This window comes from Clupea harengus, chromosome 16, assembly GCF_900700415.2.
Source record: "Clupea harengus chromosome 16, Ch_v2.0.2, whole genome shotgun sequence".
Taxonomy (NCBI): Eukaryota; Metazoa; Chordata; class Actinopteri; order Clupeiformes; family Clupeidae; genus Clupea; species Clupea harengus.
The window spans coordinates 25,002,727-25,018,694 of record NC_045167.1 but is presented as its reverse complement, the minus strand read 5'-3'; the positions used below and the strand labels follow the sequence as shown (position 1 = coordinate 25,018,694).

Sequence of the window (15,968 nt, the reverse complement as noted above, 5' to 3'; positions counted from 1 at the left end):
TGCAGTGACTTCAACATGTCACTAATCATTCCAGTAACTAAAGAGAAATAATTTTTACATCAGATTGAATTATTTGTTTTATACACAATAGAGAGGAAAATTTTACATGGAATAAAATGTGAATGGATTCATGAGAGTCTAGATAATTATCATGATATGTTTACAGGTTGGATCTTTCCTAAGTTCAGAGATCAGCTGCCGTGTTGAGGGTCCAGGCTGATTCCCCAACAGGTAAAGCTCTCTGAGTGTTGATGGGTTTGATCTCACTGCTGATGCTAAAGATCTGAACCCTTCATCTGTAATACTGCAGCATCTCAGGCTGTAGAGAGAAAGAAGGAAAGACTCCATTAGATCAGCTGAGGGACACACATGAGGACAAAGAGGGAAGCAGTTATTACCTCATGTGTTCTGTGCATGCTGGACATGTAAGACATCAAAATAAACCATATCCATATTTCTGAAAGGGGAGAGTAGAAATGTACAAAGTACAGTATGTGAGTGTTATACAGTTAATGCTTTTGGGTTTCAAAATTATGTGAAATGTGTGTGTGTCTCTATATTATATGTTGCATGTGTGTGTGTGTGTGTGTGTGTGTGTTGTGTCAGCAGTCAGAACTTTGTCTTGTGATACTCACTTTAGTTTAGCCTGACAGACAGCAGAGAGAAAAGGACACATATTCTTTGTTTTCTTTTAGACAATAAAATGTTACTGTCAATGTTTTTTTCTTAATATTGTGTGTGTGTGTGTGTGTGTGTGTGTGAGAGATAAAGATGGGAAGGGAGTGGGGTAAGAAGTGTTTTGTCCAATCATTTCCACACTTGTCTCAATACCATGTCCACTTTTTCCAAACTCTCCACAGAGTGTGCTTGTCACGCCAGCGCTGAGCCCTGCTCTTGCCACGCCCCCTCCTGACTCAACACACCTGCCTCAGTCACCTTCCCAATCTCCTGATTGGTGGATTACCTGCACCTGTCACTCCCTCCACCACTAGAGAAACTGCTCACTCCCCTCACTCCCTTGTCTGGCCTCGTATCACTAAGGACTACAATCCCCACGACTCACTCCGTTTCCATATCTGCCCCGACTCCCACTTCCAGGTCTTCCTATCCGTTTGCATTTCCTCCTGTGCTTACTGGTCCTGTATTAGTTCCTGTTTACTCCTGGTTTGCCTTTTGGTTTTCCCAAGATACTTCTGAGCTTTGGAGTTTTGACTCCCTATCTTCTGTGTCGTTTGGACTCTTAAATCCTGCTTTGCTTTTGTGTTTGTCCCGTTTTTCCAAGGTTCCCCTGGCTTTGGCTGTTCCCAATAAAACTCCATCTTCCACACGTCTCTGTGTCACCTGAAGTCCCTGACAGCTTTACAGACACACACACCAGAGAACATCAGTTAACCTTTGGTGCAAAATACACTCCAACCACCAAAACACTTCATACTTCATCCACTGCCATAACTAGAGCCAGTGGCGTTTCTACATTAGGGGCAGGTGGGGCACTGCCCCACCAGATCCAGATGACGCTGTTGTGCAGAAAGCTCAATACATTCGTACTTCACGGCAAAATATATATATATATATTTTATGCAAAGTAGCGTGAATACGTATCTGTGTGAATACTTGACTCACAAGCATTATAGTCTAGTTTTGGAGTAATTTGATTTGTGTGTTTTTCTGTATGTGTGCTTGCTCTGTTAAATAATGCTCTCCACTGTCCCTCCCTTTCCGGTGGGGCAACGGCCCACGCTGCCCCACCGTTACCATGGAAACACCAATGAGCGTGAACCACACAGGCCAAAGTTAACATTGAGCGGTGGGTGCCCCACGAAATCTGCCCGGCAACTAGACTGGAATAATGCGAAAACCGCGAGACCTGTACCCCGTGACTAAGAAAAAAAAAACATACAGTCAGATAAATGGGTTAGTTAGCTATCGCTAGATTTCGACTATTTTGGAAGTGTTTTAATTCATACAATGAATAATGTAGACTATTTGTTGAGGGTGCAATTAAGTACATTGTCGTTGGAAAAGAAGTTAGAAATAAAACGTTTTGGGCCACACAGACCAGACGACTTGATCCTGCTGCAGCCTGGTGAGAAAGCTACTCGAACTTTCAAGACGGAATGGTATGACAGAAAGACGTGGCTAACTGCTAGCACATCAAAACGAGCACCGTTCTGTTTCCCATGCCTTCTTTTTGGAATTGGTCCAAATGCAGACTCAGTTTGGACAACGGATGGATTCAAGACCCGGAGCATCTGGCAGGAAGAACTTTTTTGGAGCTGATGGATGTATCAATGCGATCTGCCATGACATCGTCTTTTTACAGTTTTGTTCATTTAGCAGCATGTTTTGTTGCTGATATTTGTTTCAGTTGTGCCTTTTGCTTCATATTGTATGCCACAAGTGTGCCACAAGCTTAATAAATTATGAAAGTCATTTGAGCTATGTGTCTGTCTAATCTTTTTACTTTGTTCCAATCATTTTACTTTAATGCTGTATTATAGGCAACATCTTTGTGTTGCGCTGAGCGCTGAAGCATGTGAAATGTATTTAAAATAGGTTTTCTGCTCCCTGCTGGCACTCAAAATGCAGCCCATAGCATATCTTTCTGGTCTACAGGCCTACTGCTTATAATAATCAGCTACCTCTATTTTTGTGACGGTGACATAACGTCATACAAAATTGCCCCACCAGAAATTTCAGGCTAAAACCGCCACTGACTAGAGCATATGCTCTCTCCCATTAAACTACGTCATCACTCAATGTACAATGAACTAATAACAACAAACAACTTGAAACATTGCAAAATGCAAATGCCATGTGTTGCTGTATCCTCTAGTTTTGCATATTTAAGTGTTGCATTGCAAAAGAAAAACATACAGTTTATATTGTAATCCGAAACAAATCCAGTAAATATGCCTCAAGACAGCTCTATGCTAAAGTTTCTGTGCTATACTAAAGTACAGTTGCAGACACTTTTCTTTCCCAGTACAGTAAGTGAAACAACAACACATGAGACTACCACTACAAGTCTCCTGCAGCCCAAATCCTGATCCGTGGTCTCCTCTGAATTTAGCCTGATTGTTTTAATGAACTTCACATGTACAGTACCTCAGCCTTCTCCCTTGCCTTGAATCTTTAGAGAGAAATCTTTACTGCGTCTTATCCACCCCTAAAATCCTCCATATTCCACAAATATTTCAAGCCAAGCAGTTATCATGACACCAAGAACAAACCTTTTTGATCTATTGGTTTGCCTGTCACAACACTGTAGATACCACTTTTGAGTGGTAAATGTATCAGTGCGTGTGAAATGTGTGATAAAAGGTGTCAGTGGTACAGTGGTTAGTGTTGCTGTTTAATAAATAGCTGACCTGGGTTCAGCTCCTGGGCAATGCAAGATGTCACTTTGGATGAAAGTATCTGCTACAGATCAGATGTTGCATTTTTGACTTTTATGACTTCCATATACAGCAGTAATAGAGGGACAACTATGTCCATATTTTCCCTTCTTGCTCATTTCAATGCAAATGCTGTATTACCACTTTTGTATTGTGGTGGAAAATATGTGAACAGAAAAACTCATTAACCAATGTATAACCTATAACCTATAATAACCTGTGTGTATAATTAACAATCCATGTAATAATCAGTAGAAGTAGAACACTCCCACTCAGCATAATCACTTGGATATTCATGGTATCAAGCTATCAAAACCACTGTGCTACCATAACATAGGTTAGAATTCTCATTCTGTGTGTAAATATAAGGCTAGGCACGGAGTGAGTGAGAAATAACTACACTGAGGGCCTGAAAGCCAGACAACCCCCATATACTGTACTTGTCAAGGTTCCAACCCAGAGGCCCATAGAACACTTGACAGGGTTTCAACCCAGTGGCCCCAAGAACACTTGGCAGGGTTCACACCCAGAGGCCCCTAGAACACTTGGCATGGTTCCAACCCAGAGGCCCCTAGAACACTTGGCAGGGTTCCAACCCAGAGGCCCCTAGAACACTTGGCATGGTTACAACCCAGAGGCCCCTAGAACACTTGGCATGGTTCCAACCCAGAGGCCCCTAGAACACTTGGCATGGTTCCAACCCAGAGGCCCCTAGAACACTTGGCAGGGTTCCAACCCAGAGGCCCCTAGAACACTTGGTATGGTTCCAACCCAGAGGACCCTAGAACACTTGGCAGGGTTCCAACCCAGAGGCCCCTAGAACACTTGACAGGGTTCCAAGCCAGAGGCCCCTAGAACACTTGGCAAGGTTCCAACCCAGAGGCCCCTAGAACACTTGGCAAGGTTCCAACCCAGAGGCCCCTAGAACACTTGGCATGGTTCCAACCCAGAGGCCCCTAGAACACTTGACATGGTTCCAACCCAGAGGCCCCTAAAACACTTGACAGGGTTCCAACCCAGAGGCCCCTAGAACACTTGGCATGGTTCCAACCCGGAGGCCCCTAGAACACTTGGCAGGGTTCCAACCCAGAGGTTACGTTTTAGTGCAGGTGGCCAAGATCCGGCCATGGGGCGAGGGGAAGCGATGGTAGCTAACCGAAAGCTATTAAAACTTGGTGACGAGAAACTCAATACTCCAACTGGAAGGCCATATATGGCCTATTGGGAGGGCCATGGGTGATCTATGGTGACAGGAAAGGCACCATAACTGAATAAAACGATGTTCAAACCTTTGTGAAATCAGTATAGTGTTGAGACTTGCTCAGGTTTATGATGTTGGTATTGCACTGGCAAAATAAACCTTTTCTGCTCTACGTCCTGCTGAAGTTATTGAAGACTTTTTCCAAAACCAACAAGAACAATGAGTTTTAATCGGGTCAGAACAGAGTTTTTTCCTTATCTCGAACCTACAATCAGACCCGACAGTATAGTTGTTATAAGACTGCAAACATATAAAACAAAGCAGAAAATTGAAGCAGATAGTTTCATTTGTCTGTCAAAAAACAGCATCTTTCCATCTACAATGATCTAAATTTTGTGTGTGTGTTTGTAAGTATGTGTGTGTCTGTAAGTGCGTTTGTATGTGATAAAGATGGAAAAGTTGAGTGTGTTGTGAGTGTGTGCATGTGTGTGTGTGTGTATTTGCAAATGTTTTTTTTTAAGTGTGTGTGTGTGTGTGGGGGGGGGGGATGCGAGTGTGTGTGTGATAAAGATGGAAAAGGGGAGTGTGTTGTAAGTGTGTGCGTGTGTGTGTGTGTATTTGCAAATGTGTGTGTGTGTGTGTGTGTGTGTGTGTAAGATAAAGATGGAAAAGGAGAGTGATAAGGAGAGTTTACTGATGAATTAATAGTGACCCTTTATATATGAAGAGCATGACAGTTCACAATCACTGTCAAATTCACTGATATCAACTCAGTATTTGGTCTTGTGATACTCACACTAGTTTCTCCAGTTTACAGTTGGGATCCTCCAAAAGAGAAGAAAGATGCTTCACTCCTGAGCCTCCTGCTTTATTCCAACTCAGCTGCAGCTCTCTCATGTGTGAGGGGTTTGATCTCAGTGCTGATGCAAGAGAACTGAAGCCTTCCTCTGTAATACTGCAGTGGTCCAGGCTGTAGAGAGAAGGAGAAAAAAACATGTTTCATCTCAGTTTACTGTTGGCACTTCCATTAGCACTTAATATAGCAGACAGTGACTTAATAGTCACAATTTGAGGACTTTTGTGGTGTATTTACAAATAAATAGAGAGAGAGAGAGAGAGGTAACTATGAAAACAATGTTTTGAAAATGAAAACTGAAATTTAAATATAATGTAAAGCTTAAAGCAGCTTTAGAAGGGGACAGGGGATGAATCTGTCACTTAGGAAAAACTCTGGATTCATTGCACATAGAAAGCCCCTTCAAGTCGTTCAAAAGACTTAACTAGGCTTCCATAGAGAATAACAAAGGATAGGAAACAGAACAAGCTACTGCCCAGTTAGGCCAGTTTACATTTCGGATCCTCCAAAAGAGAAATTGCAGCTATTATATGTTGATTGAAGAGAATATAACAGCATCCACTAACCTCAGTTTGTGTGCATATGTTTTTTACGTGTGTGTGTGTGTGTGTGTGTGTGTGTGTGTGTGTGTATGTTTGAAAGGGTGTGTGTGTGTGTGTGTGTGGGGGGGGGGTTGCAAGTGTGTGTGTGTGAGGGATGAAGATGAAAAGGGAGAGTGTGTTGTAAGTTTGTGTGTGTAAGTCTGCAAGTGTAAGTGTGTGTGTGTATGGGGGAATGGGGGTGGGGGGGTGGAAGGGTGTTCCTGTGTGTGTGTGGGTGTGTGATGAAGATGGATAAGGAGAGTGTGTTATAAGTGCATGTGTGTGTGTAAGTCTGCAAGTGTTAGTGTGTGCGTGTGTGCATGTGTAAGTGTGTGTGTGTGTGCAAGTGTGTTTGTGTGTGTGATAAAAATAGAAAAGTAGAATGTGTTGTAAGTGTGTGTGTGTGTGTGCTTGTATGATTGAGTGTATAAGTGTGTGTAATTGTAAGAATGTGTGGGTGTGTGTGAGTTTGTGTGCAAGTGTGTTTGTGTGTGTGTGATAAAGATGGAAAAGGTAAATGTGTTGTAAGTGTGTGTGTGTGTGTGTGTATTTGCAAGTGTGTGTTTGAGTTTGTGTTTGTAAGAATGAGTGTGTGTGTTTGTAAATGTGTGTGTGTGTGTATACGTATGTGTCTTTGTAAAAGTGCATGTGTGCAGGTGTGTGATGAAGATGGAAAAGGAGAGTGTGTTGTAAGTGTGTGTGTGATAAAAATGGAAGAGGAAAGTGTGTGTGTGTGTGTGTGTGTGTGTGTGTGTGAAAAAGATGGAAAAGGAGAGTGATAAGAAGTGTTTACTGCTGAATTAATAGTGACCCTTTATATGTGAAGATCATGACAGTTCACCATCACTGTCAAATTCACTGATATCAACTCAGTATTTGGTCTTGTGATACTCACTTTAGTTCCTCCAGTTTACAGTTGGGATCCTCCAGAAGAGAAGAAAGATGCTTCACTCCTGAGTCTCCTGCTTTATTCCTATTCAGCCACAGCACTCTGATGTGTGAGGGGTTTGATCTCAGTGCTGATGCAAGAGAACTGAAGCCTTCCTCTGTAATACTGCAGTATCCCAGGCTGTAGAGAGAAGGAGAAAAAACATGTTTCATCTCAGTTTACTGTTGGCACTTCCATTAGCACTTAATATAGCAGACAGTGACTTAATAGTCATAATTTGAGGACTTTTATGGTGTATTTACATATAAAGAGAGAGAGAGAGGTTACAATGAAAACAATGTTTTGAAAATGAAAACTGAAATTTAAATCTAATGTAAAGCTTAAAGCAGCTTTAGAAGGGGACAGGGGATGAATCTGTCACTCTGGATTCATTGCACATAGAAATCCCCTTTAAGTCGTTCAAAAGACTTAACTAGACTTCCATAGAGAATAACAAAGGATAGGAAACAGAACAAGCTACTGCCCAATTAGGCCAATTTACATTTGGGATCCTCCAAAAAAGAAGAATGCAGCTAATGTATGTTAACTAGGGATGCACCGATACCGATACCAGTATCGGTATCGGTGCCGATACTTCGTTAAAATACTCGTACTCGTACTCGTTTTGAATTGCCGATACCAAGCACCGATACCACTCATCAGTATTTCACTGCATCAAACTGGCCGGGCTACCTGTCCTACCTGTCCTACCACTCTCTGCCAGACTAGTAAGTAGCTTATTTGCCGTCTTGTGTTGCATTTGCTTGATGTTTGACTGTGTTAGGAAAGTTTGTCATAGTGTCAAAGTATTTCAGTATACAGGTTTCGCTAAATTTAGCTGCTAGCATCTCGTTAGCGATTAGCAATTCCGTTATGCTGCCTTAACGGTGATTTGGGCTCATTTTAAGATAAATGACGACGACAGGAGTAAGGCATAGTGTAAGATCTGCACTGCTACGGCGTCGAGGGGCGGAAAGGAAAGTACTTTGTTTAACACAAGCAATTTGATTAAACTCCTGAAGACACACCATAGTGCCAAGTACACAGAGTTCACTGATGCTAGTGGCGCAAGACCGAAGTAACCAATCTTAACTGACGTCTTGCAAAAGAAAAAAACGCGCACGCACACACAGAGAGAGAGAGGTAGAGAGAAAGACTGTGCCACATAGGTTAAGTGATTGTTTGTGTACTTGAGCAGGAGATTCTTCTGATCCTTTTGTAACTGAAATGTGCTCTTGTGCTAATCCAGTAATAGTTCTGTTCACTTTTTGTTAAGCAGACTGTGTTGTTAACTATGCAGCAAATTGAATTGCCTTTATCTGGTTATATTTGCATTTTGTCTAATGTGATGATATTGTCTGTTTGAAGGCTTTTTTTGTGTGTTAAAACCAGAAAGCTCTGTTTATTTTTGGCTTGGGATAGCCTTCTGTTCATTTTGTACAATAGGCTTGACATAATCTGCAGAGGATAAAATAAAATCTGCCTCCAAATTAATTGCACTTTCATGGAGACCAAATCTAAGAAGTATCGGTATCGGTACTCGGTATCGGCAAGTACACAAATAAAAATACTCGTACTCGTATCGGTTTGTAAAAAAGTGGTATCGGTGCATCCCTAATGTTAACTGAAGAAAATGTGACATCATCCACTAACCTCAGTTTTTGTGCGTGTGTTTTTTAAGTGTGTGTGTGTGTGTGTGTGTGTGTGTGTATGTTTGAAAGACTGTGTGTGTGTGTAGGGGGGGGTGCAAGTGTGTGTGTGTGTGATATAGATGGAAATGTGTAAGTGTTTTTTTGTGCGTGTGCAAGTGTGTTTGTGTGTTCCTGGAGGATCCTGGAGGAGGGACAATCCGGGATGGGTTAAAGGCAGAAGTTGAATTCACGGCGACCTCAGGCCTGCGTGTGTGTGTGTGTGTGTGTGTCCTGTGTCGCCTACATATATAACACGTGTGTGTTGCAGTGAGTCGTTTGTGCAATAAAAGACTGACAGCAGTCAGCCTTGTTTGTTGTTTGTTTTTTGTTGTTTGTTGTGTGTGTGTGATAAAAATAGAAAAGGAGAATGTGTTGTAAGTGTGTGTGTGTGCTTGTATGATTGAGTGTATAAGTGTGTGTGATTGTAAGAATGTTTGGGTGTGTGTGAGTTTGTGTGCAAGTGTGTTTGTGTGTGTGTGTGATAAAGATAGATAAGGAGAGCGTGTTGTAAGTGTGTGTGTGTGTTTGTATGATTGAGTGTATAAGTGTGTGTGATTGTAAGAATGTTTGGGTGTGTGTTTGTTTGTGTGCAAGTGGGTTTGTGTGTGTGTGTGATAAAGATGGAAGATGGATAAGGAGAGTGTGTTGTAAGTGTGTGTGTGTGTGTGTAAGTCTGTAAGTGTTAGGGTGTGCGTGTGTGTACGTGTAAGTGTGTGTGTGTGTGTGTGTGCTTGTGCAAGTATGTTTGTGTGTGTGTGTGATAAAGATAGATAAGGAGAGTGTGTTGTAAGTGTGTGTGTGTGTTTGTATGATTGTGTGTAAAAGTGTGTGTGATTGTAAGAATGTGTGTGTGTGTGTGTGTGAGTTTGTGTGCAAGTGTGTTTGTGTGTGTGTGATAAAAATAGAAAAGGAGAATGTGTTGTAAGTGTATGTGTGTGCTTGTATGATTGAGTGTATAAGTGTGTGTGATTGTAAGACTGTTTGGGTGTGTGTACGTTTGTGTGCAAGTGTGTTTGTGTGTGTGTGATAAAGATGGAAGATGGATAAGGAGAGTGTGTTGTAAGTGTGTGTGTGTGTGTTTGTATGATTGAGTGTATAAGTGTGTGTGATTGTAAGAAAGTGTGTGTCTGAGTTTGTGTGCAAGTGTGTTTGTGTGTGTGTGATAAAGATGGAAAGTGTGTGTGTGTGAGTTTGTGTTTGCAAGAATGAGTGTGTGTGTTTGTAAATGTGTGTGTGCGTGTATAAGTGTGTGTGTTTGTAAAAGTGCATGTGCACAAGTGTGTGATGAAGATGGGTGTGTTGTAGTGTGTGTGTGATAAAAATGGAAGAGGAAAGAGTGTGTGTGTGTGTATGTCTATATATATACATATAGTGTGTGTGTTAAAAGAGAGAGAGGTTTAATTTTCATTTTGTTAATGTCGAAAATGCAACGACAGAATTGACAGACATGTCCCCACTCTGATCTGCATGTACACACTACTGTACTCCACAACATGTGTCCCATCCCCTTCAGACATGTCCCCACTCTGATCTGCATGTAAGGTACACACTACTGTACTCCACAACATGTGTCCCATCCCCTTCAGACATGTCCCCACTCTGATCTGCATGTACACACTACTGTACTCAACAACATGTGTCCCATCCCCTTCAGACATGTCTCCACTCTGATCTGCATGTACACACTACTGTACTCCACAACATGTGTCCCATCCCCTTCAGACATGTCCCCACTCTGATCTGCATGTACACACTACTGTACTCCACAGCATGTGTCCCATCCCCTTCAGACATGTCCCCACTCTGATCTGCATGTACACACTACTGTACTCCACAACATGTGTCCCATCCCCTTCAGACATGTCCCCACTCTGATCTGCATGTACAAACTACTGTACTCCACAACATGTGTCCCATCCCCTTCAGACATGTCCCCACTCTGATCTGCATGTACACACTACTGTACTCCACAACATGTGTCCCATCCCCTTCAGACATGTCCCCACTCTGATCTGCATGTACACACTACTGTACTCCACAACATGTGTCCCATCCCCTTCAGACATGTCCCCACTCTGATCTGCATGTACACACTACTGTACTCCACAACATGTGTCCCATCCCCTTCAGACATGTCCCCACTCTGATCTGCATGTAAGGTACACACTACTGTACTCCACAACATGTGTCCCATCCCCTTCAGACAGGTCCCACTCTGATCTGCATGTACACACTACTGTACTCCACAACATGTGTCCCATCCCCTTCAGACATGTCCCCACTCTGATCTGCATGTACACACTACTGTACTCCACAACATGTGTCCCATCCCCTTCAGACATGTCCTCACACTGATCTGCATGTAAGGTACACACTACTGTACTCCACAACATGTGTCCCATCCCCTTCAGACATGTCCCCACTCTGATCTGCATGTACACACTACTATACTCCACAACATGTGTCCCATCCCCTTCAGACATGTCCCCACTCTGATCTGCATGTAGACACTAATGTACTCCACAACATGTGACCCATCCCCTTCAGAAGCACCAATGACAATTTTGAAAATGAAACCTGAAATTTGAATCTAATGTAAAGCTTAAATTAGCTTTAGAAGGGGTTTGGGGATGAATTTGTCACTTAGGAAAAACTCTGGATTCATTGCACATTGAAGGCCCCTGTAAGTCATTCAAAAGACGTAACTAGACTTCCATAGAGAATAACAAAGGATAGGAAACAGAACAAGTTACTGCCCAATTAGGCCAACTTACATTTGGGATCCTCCAAAAGAGTTGAATGCAGGTAATGTATGTTAATTGAAGAGAGTGTAACAGCATCCACTAACCTCAGTTTCTGCAGTCTGCAGTGGGAATCCTCCAGTAAAGCACACAGCTGAGTCACTCCCAAGGCTTCTGGTATGCGCTTACTCAGATCCAGCTCAGTCATGAGTAAGGGGTTTGAACCCAGAGCTGAAGCCACAGCAGCACAGGCTTCCTCAGCAGCACTCCCTTTCAGGAACCTGTACAAATAGAGACAATAAACATATCTGTTGTCTGACACAAAAGGTCATCATTGGTACTTAAAAAAAAAAAACATTACAACTTCTGCCAAGGCAGCCTTTGACAGAAATGTAAAAAAAAGCAAACTGAGCAGTCACATACTGTATGTGTTTTTCTCATGGGAAAGGAAGCACTGCTTTTACCCACTTGTCAAGTCTATTGATTCAATAAGTCTGCTTGGCCTGGTGCAGCAGCTTTAAATCTTACAGGCTCAGTTTTCACTGCAACAGCTGAGCTCATCCTGTCACTTTTAATATAATGTTCATCTATGGTCATTAGTGATGACCCTAAGTCAACAGATAAAATAAGAGGTGTGCCTATTAAATAATGAGACTAATGTTTTAAGTCAATTGCAACGAAGAAGATTTTTCTAATGGAAGTCAGACTCAAGTCTATTCAGTACCCTCACTAACTACTTGGATATTTAACTGACTCTGGGTTTACAGATCCAGACCATGAGGCAGGAGTGTGTGGTACAGTTATCATCCTGTCACTTTTAATATAATATTCATCTATGGTCATGAGCTTGATAGAATATTAGGTGTGGCTATTAAATAATGAGACTAAAGCTTTAATTCAATTGCAATGAAAAAGACTGTGAAGGGACCAGCATTTGAGATTTGTAGTTAATAAGGATATGCCATAGTCAATAATTCAATACTTGAGTTAGAATGTAGTCATTTCTGGTTAGAGAAGAGAGATTATCCTGAGGAGTGAGGTGTGACGTGCCAAATCAAAGGGCCTTGTTCTCCAAGGCCTATTTCAATAGAGGGTAACACCCCTTCAACTCAGTGTATTTAACAGGCAATCCTTTAAATGGATAATCAGATAAGGCTTAGGTGAAGCGCTGTGAGTGAATGTGGAACTACAGGTCTGTCTCAACAATGTGTTGCCACCGTTGTGCAAGATTAAACCTGAATCATGACTGAACGAAATCCAAGACTGGGTCTCCAATATATGGTATAAAATAAAATACCATTAACTGTTATACTAAAAGACCTCATATAAACTCGTAATAAGAGTTTCATTATTTAATAGCCACACCTTGTATGTCATGTAAGGCCTTTGAAAGTTTTTAGAGAACAGCAACACAGCTTTGTAATATTCTTAGTCTTGATATACATTTACCTGAGATTTTTCAGTTTACACTGCGGGTCCTCCTTTAGGTCTAAAAGCAGTTTGACTCCTGATTCCCCTGGATCATTTCCTCTGAGATCCAGCTCTCTGAGATGATTGGGATTTAACCTCAAGGCTGAAGCCAGACTAGCATAGCCCTCCTCTGTGATACTGCAGTCTGAGAGTCTAAAGTGATAATATAGTCATAATTTAGTCAAGGCAAACACAACCAGACATATCAGTGTATTAAAAGTCAGACCATTTTTGTAGCCAAATTGAAGGGATCAGCAGTTTACGACGTGAGGTATATTGGATGACACAGCATTTGAAAGGTTGAAAATAATGCACACTGAGGTGGTATTACTGCCCAAAACGCAGTTCACATTCTAAATGCATGGTGCTATGGTCAAGGTCTCATTGTTAGTAAAATTATTTTGAAACATATACTCAGATATAAACATGTCTGAGTCCTCCAGATTTTCCATGAAACAGTTTGTGATCTTGTGGTTTTCTGATACTCTAAACATTTTATTTTCATCTGATCATTTGTCCAAACTATACTTCATACAAGTTTTGTATGTCAACATAGAAAGACAAATCTAAGTCTATGTATGTCTGAAACTTTATATGATTTTAGAAGTGTGTTAGAAACACTGTTCGTCTGTCTGTTATAATGGGGATACTTTTCGCTAAAGCATATTTCATCGAGTAATGAAAAAACTACAAATGATCCCACAAAACAATAGGGAAAGCTGAAGAATTAAAATGTCTTACCTGAGTGTCTCCAGTGCACAGTTTGGGTTCTCCAGTCCGCTAGAGAGTTCTTGGACCCCAATATCTCCAATACTGTTGTCACTGAGATCCACATTTTTCAGTTTTGAAGATGGTTTGCTGAGGATACATGCCAGTGCTGTACAGCTCCTTTCAGTGAGCCCACAGCTATTGAGCCTTAAGGGGAAAACATTGATTTAATCCACCACCCTCTAGTGACTGAAATGTCTAATAGCAGTAGAATATTTCATATGAATTTATTATTTGATTGCTCAAAATAGGCATTAACAAGTTGGTTGGAAACCCAGCTAGTGTCATTAACCCCTCCCTTTCTGAGAATACACACTGCCATCATACTTACTGAGCCTTCTGAGATTCCTCCACTACTGGCTGCAGCCTTAGGAGACCTTCATCAGATCTGATGTACTTCTTCAAGTCAAACTCATCCAGCTTCTGTTCTGATGTCAGCAGCACAAAAATTAGAGCTGACCACTGGGCAGGTGAGAGTTCAGCTTCAGAAAGTGTCCCAGCACTCAGGAAGCTCTGGACCTCTTCCACTAAGGAGTGATCATTGAGTTCATGCAGACAGTGGAAGAGGTTGATCACCCTTTCTGATGAAGGAACCTCCCTGATCTTTTCCTTAATGTAACTGATTGTTTCTTCATTGCCCATCTGATTTTGTCCTCTCTGTAGTAGGCCATGAAGGAGAGTCTGGTTAGACTCCAGAGAGAGGCCAAGAAGGAAACGGAGGAATAGGTCAAAGTGTCCATCTTCATGCTCCAAAGCTTTGTCCACAGCACTTTTGTGTAAGATGATCATGGATTTGTGCAATGATCTCATTTTCGTAAGCTTAACAACTTTTCTGAGGGCTTGATTTGGAGAAATTAGGTCTTTCCTTTTCATTATTAACATCAGAAACACATACAGAGCTGCAAGATACTCCTGTACACTTAAATGCACAAAGCAGAAAACCTTTCCTTGATAAAGCCCTGATTCTTCTCGAAAGATCTGGGAGCAGATGCCAGAGCATACTACTGCCTCTCTGACATCAATGCCAGACTCTTTTATGTCTTCTTCATAGAAAATCAGATTTCCCTTCTCTAACTGTTGATATGCCAACTTTCCAAGACCAAGGATAACTTCCTGGTTCCACTGTGGATCAAGGTCATGCACATTTTCAAACTTTAGGCTCCTCTGTTTGGATTGGAAAATAAGGAAATAAGTATACATCTCTGTCAAAGTCTTTGGAATCTGTCCACCTCCTGAAAAGCCAAGAATTACCGCAAGGACAGTAGCAGCAATCCAGCAGAACACTGGTATGTGGCACATAATGTGGAGACTCCTTGATAATTTGATGTGAGATATGACTTTGCTGGCAAGATTCTGATCACTGATCCTCTTCCTGAAGTACTCCTCCTTCTGTGGGTCATTGAACCCTTGTACCTCTGTGACCCGGTCAACACACTCAGGCGGGATTTGATTGGCTGCTGCTGGTCGAGAGGTAATCCAAAGTAAAGCAGAGGGGACCAGATTACCCTTGATGACATTTGTCAGGAGTACGTCCAATGAGGTGACCTCTGTCACATCAGTAAAATTTTCATTTGTCTGAAAGTCAAGTTGGAGTCGACATTCATCCAGACCATCAAAGATGAACAACGCTTTGAACTTCCCTTGGCTGAGAAAAGTTAACTGCTTTATTTCTTTGAAAAAGTGGTGGAGGAGATCCATCAAAGAGAGCTGTTTTTCTCTCATGAGGTTGAGCTCCCTAAAAAGCAGTGGAAATATGAAGTGGATATCCTGGTTTTCTGTTCCCTCTGCCCAGTCCAGGATGAACTTCTGAACTGAGACAGTTTTACCAATGCCAGCAACTCCTTTTGTGACAACACTTCTGATTGGTTTGACTTGGCCAGGTAAGAGTTTAAAGGTGTCACTGCATCTGATTGATGTCTCCTGTCCAGCTGGTCTCTTGGATCTTGACTCAATCTGTCTGACTTCATGCTCTTCATTTACTTTTCCACTTCCTCCCTCTGTGATGAAGACCTCTGTGTAGATCTTGTCTAGAAGAGCAGAGCTTCCTTGCTTGGGTATTCCTTCAAAAACACTCTGGTACTTGTTCTTGAGATTTCTTTTTAGCTCAGTCTGACAAACTATGTCCAACTCATCTATTTCAAAAAACAAAATAAAACATAATAATGTTTTGCAAGCCACTGACACTGAGGACAAACAATAGCTGTTTCTTTTTTTCCTAATTTTAGTTCATTAATGCAAAAAAATGTAAATGTAAATAAAGGAAGAATTCTTACTTTCTTCCAGTTTGTCAGCAAGATCTTGCTGCTCCATATTCCTAAGGAAGTGCAGTGCCAT

The 15,968-nt window shown here is 41.7% G+C and overlaps 1 protein-coding gene across 1 annotated transcript; it reads right to left on the bottom strand.

The window, feature by feature from the left end:
- Nucleotides 1-1,155: 1,155 nt before the first annotated feature.
- On the bottom strand, nucleotides 1,156-15,968 carry LOC122133575 (NLR family CARD domain-containing protein 3-like). The gene is made up of 5 exons (XM_042710032.1): nucleotides 15,908-15,968; nucleotides 13,966-15,817; nucleotides 13,608-13,781; nucleotides 12,996-13,019; nucleotides 1,156-1,357 (listed from the first exon to the last, which is right to left on the bottom strand). The coding sequence occupies exons 1-5, from the start codon at nucleotides 15,966-15,968 to the stop codon at nucleotides 1,156-1,158; spliced, it is 2,313 nt and encodes a 770-aa protein (XP_042565966.1).

Bases quoted from the DNA above. Each gene is read 5' to 3' on its own strand.
- LOC122133575 (XM_042710032.1), bottom strand. From the start codon at position 15,968: ATGGCACTGCACTTCCTTAGGAATATGGAGCAGCAAGATCTTGCTGAC. The intron at 15,818-15,907 runs GTAAGAATTCTT...GTTTGTCCTCAG, and splicing joins TGCTGACAAACTGGAAGAAA to TGTCAGTGGCTTGCAAAACA. The intron at 13,020-13,607 runs GTAAGACATTTT...TTATCACTTTAG, and splicing joins TGTGCACTGGAGACACTCAG to ACTCTCAGACTGCAGTATCA.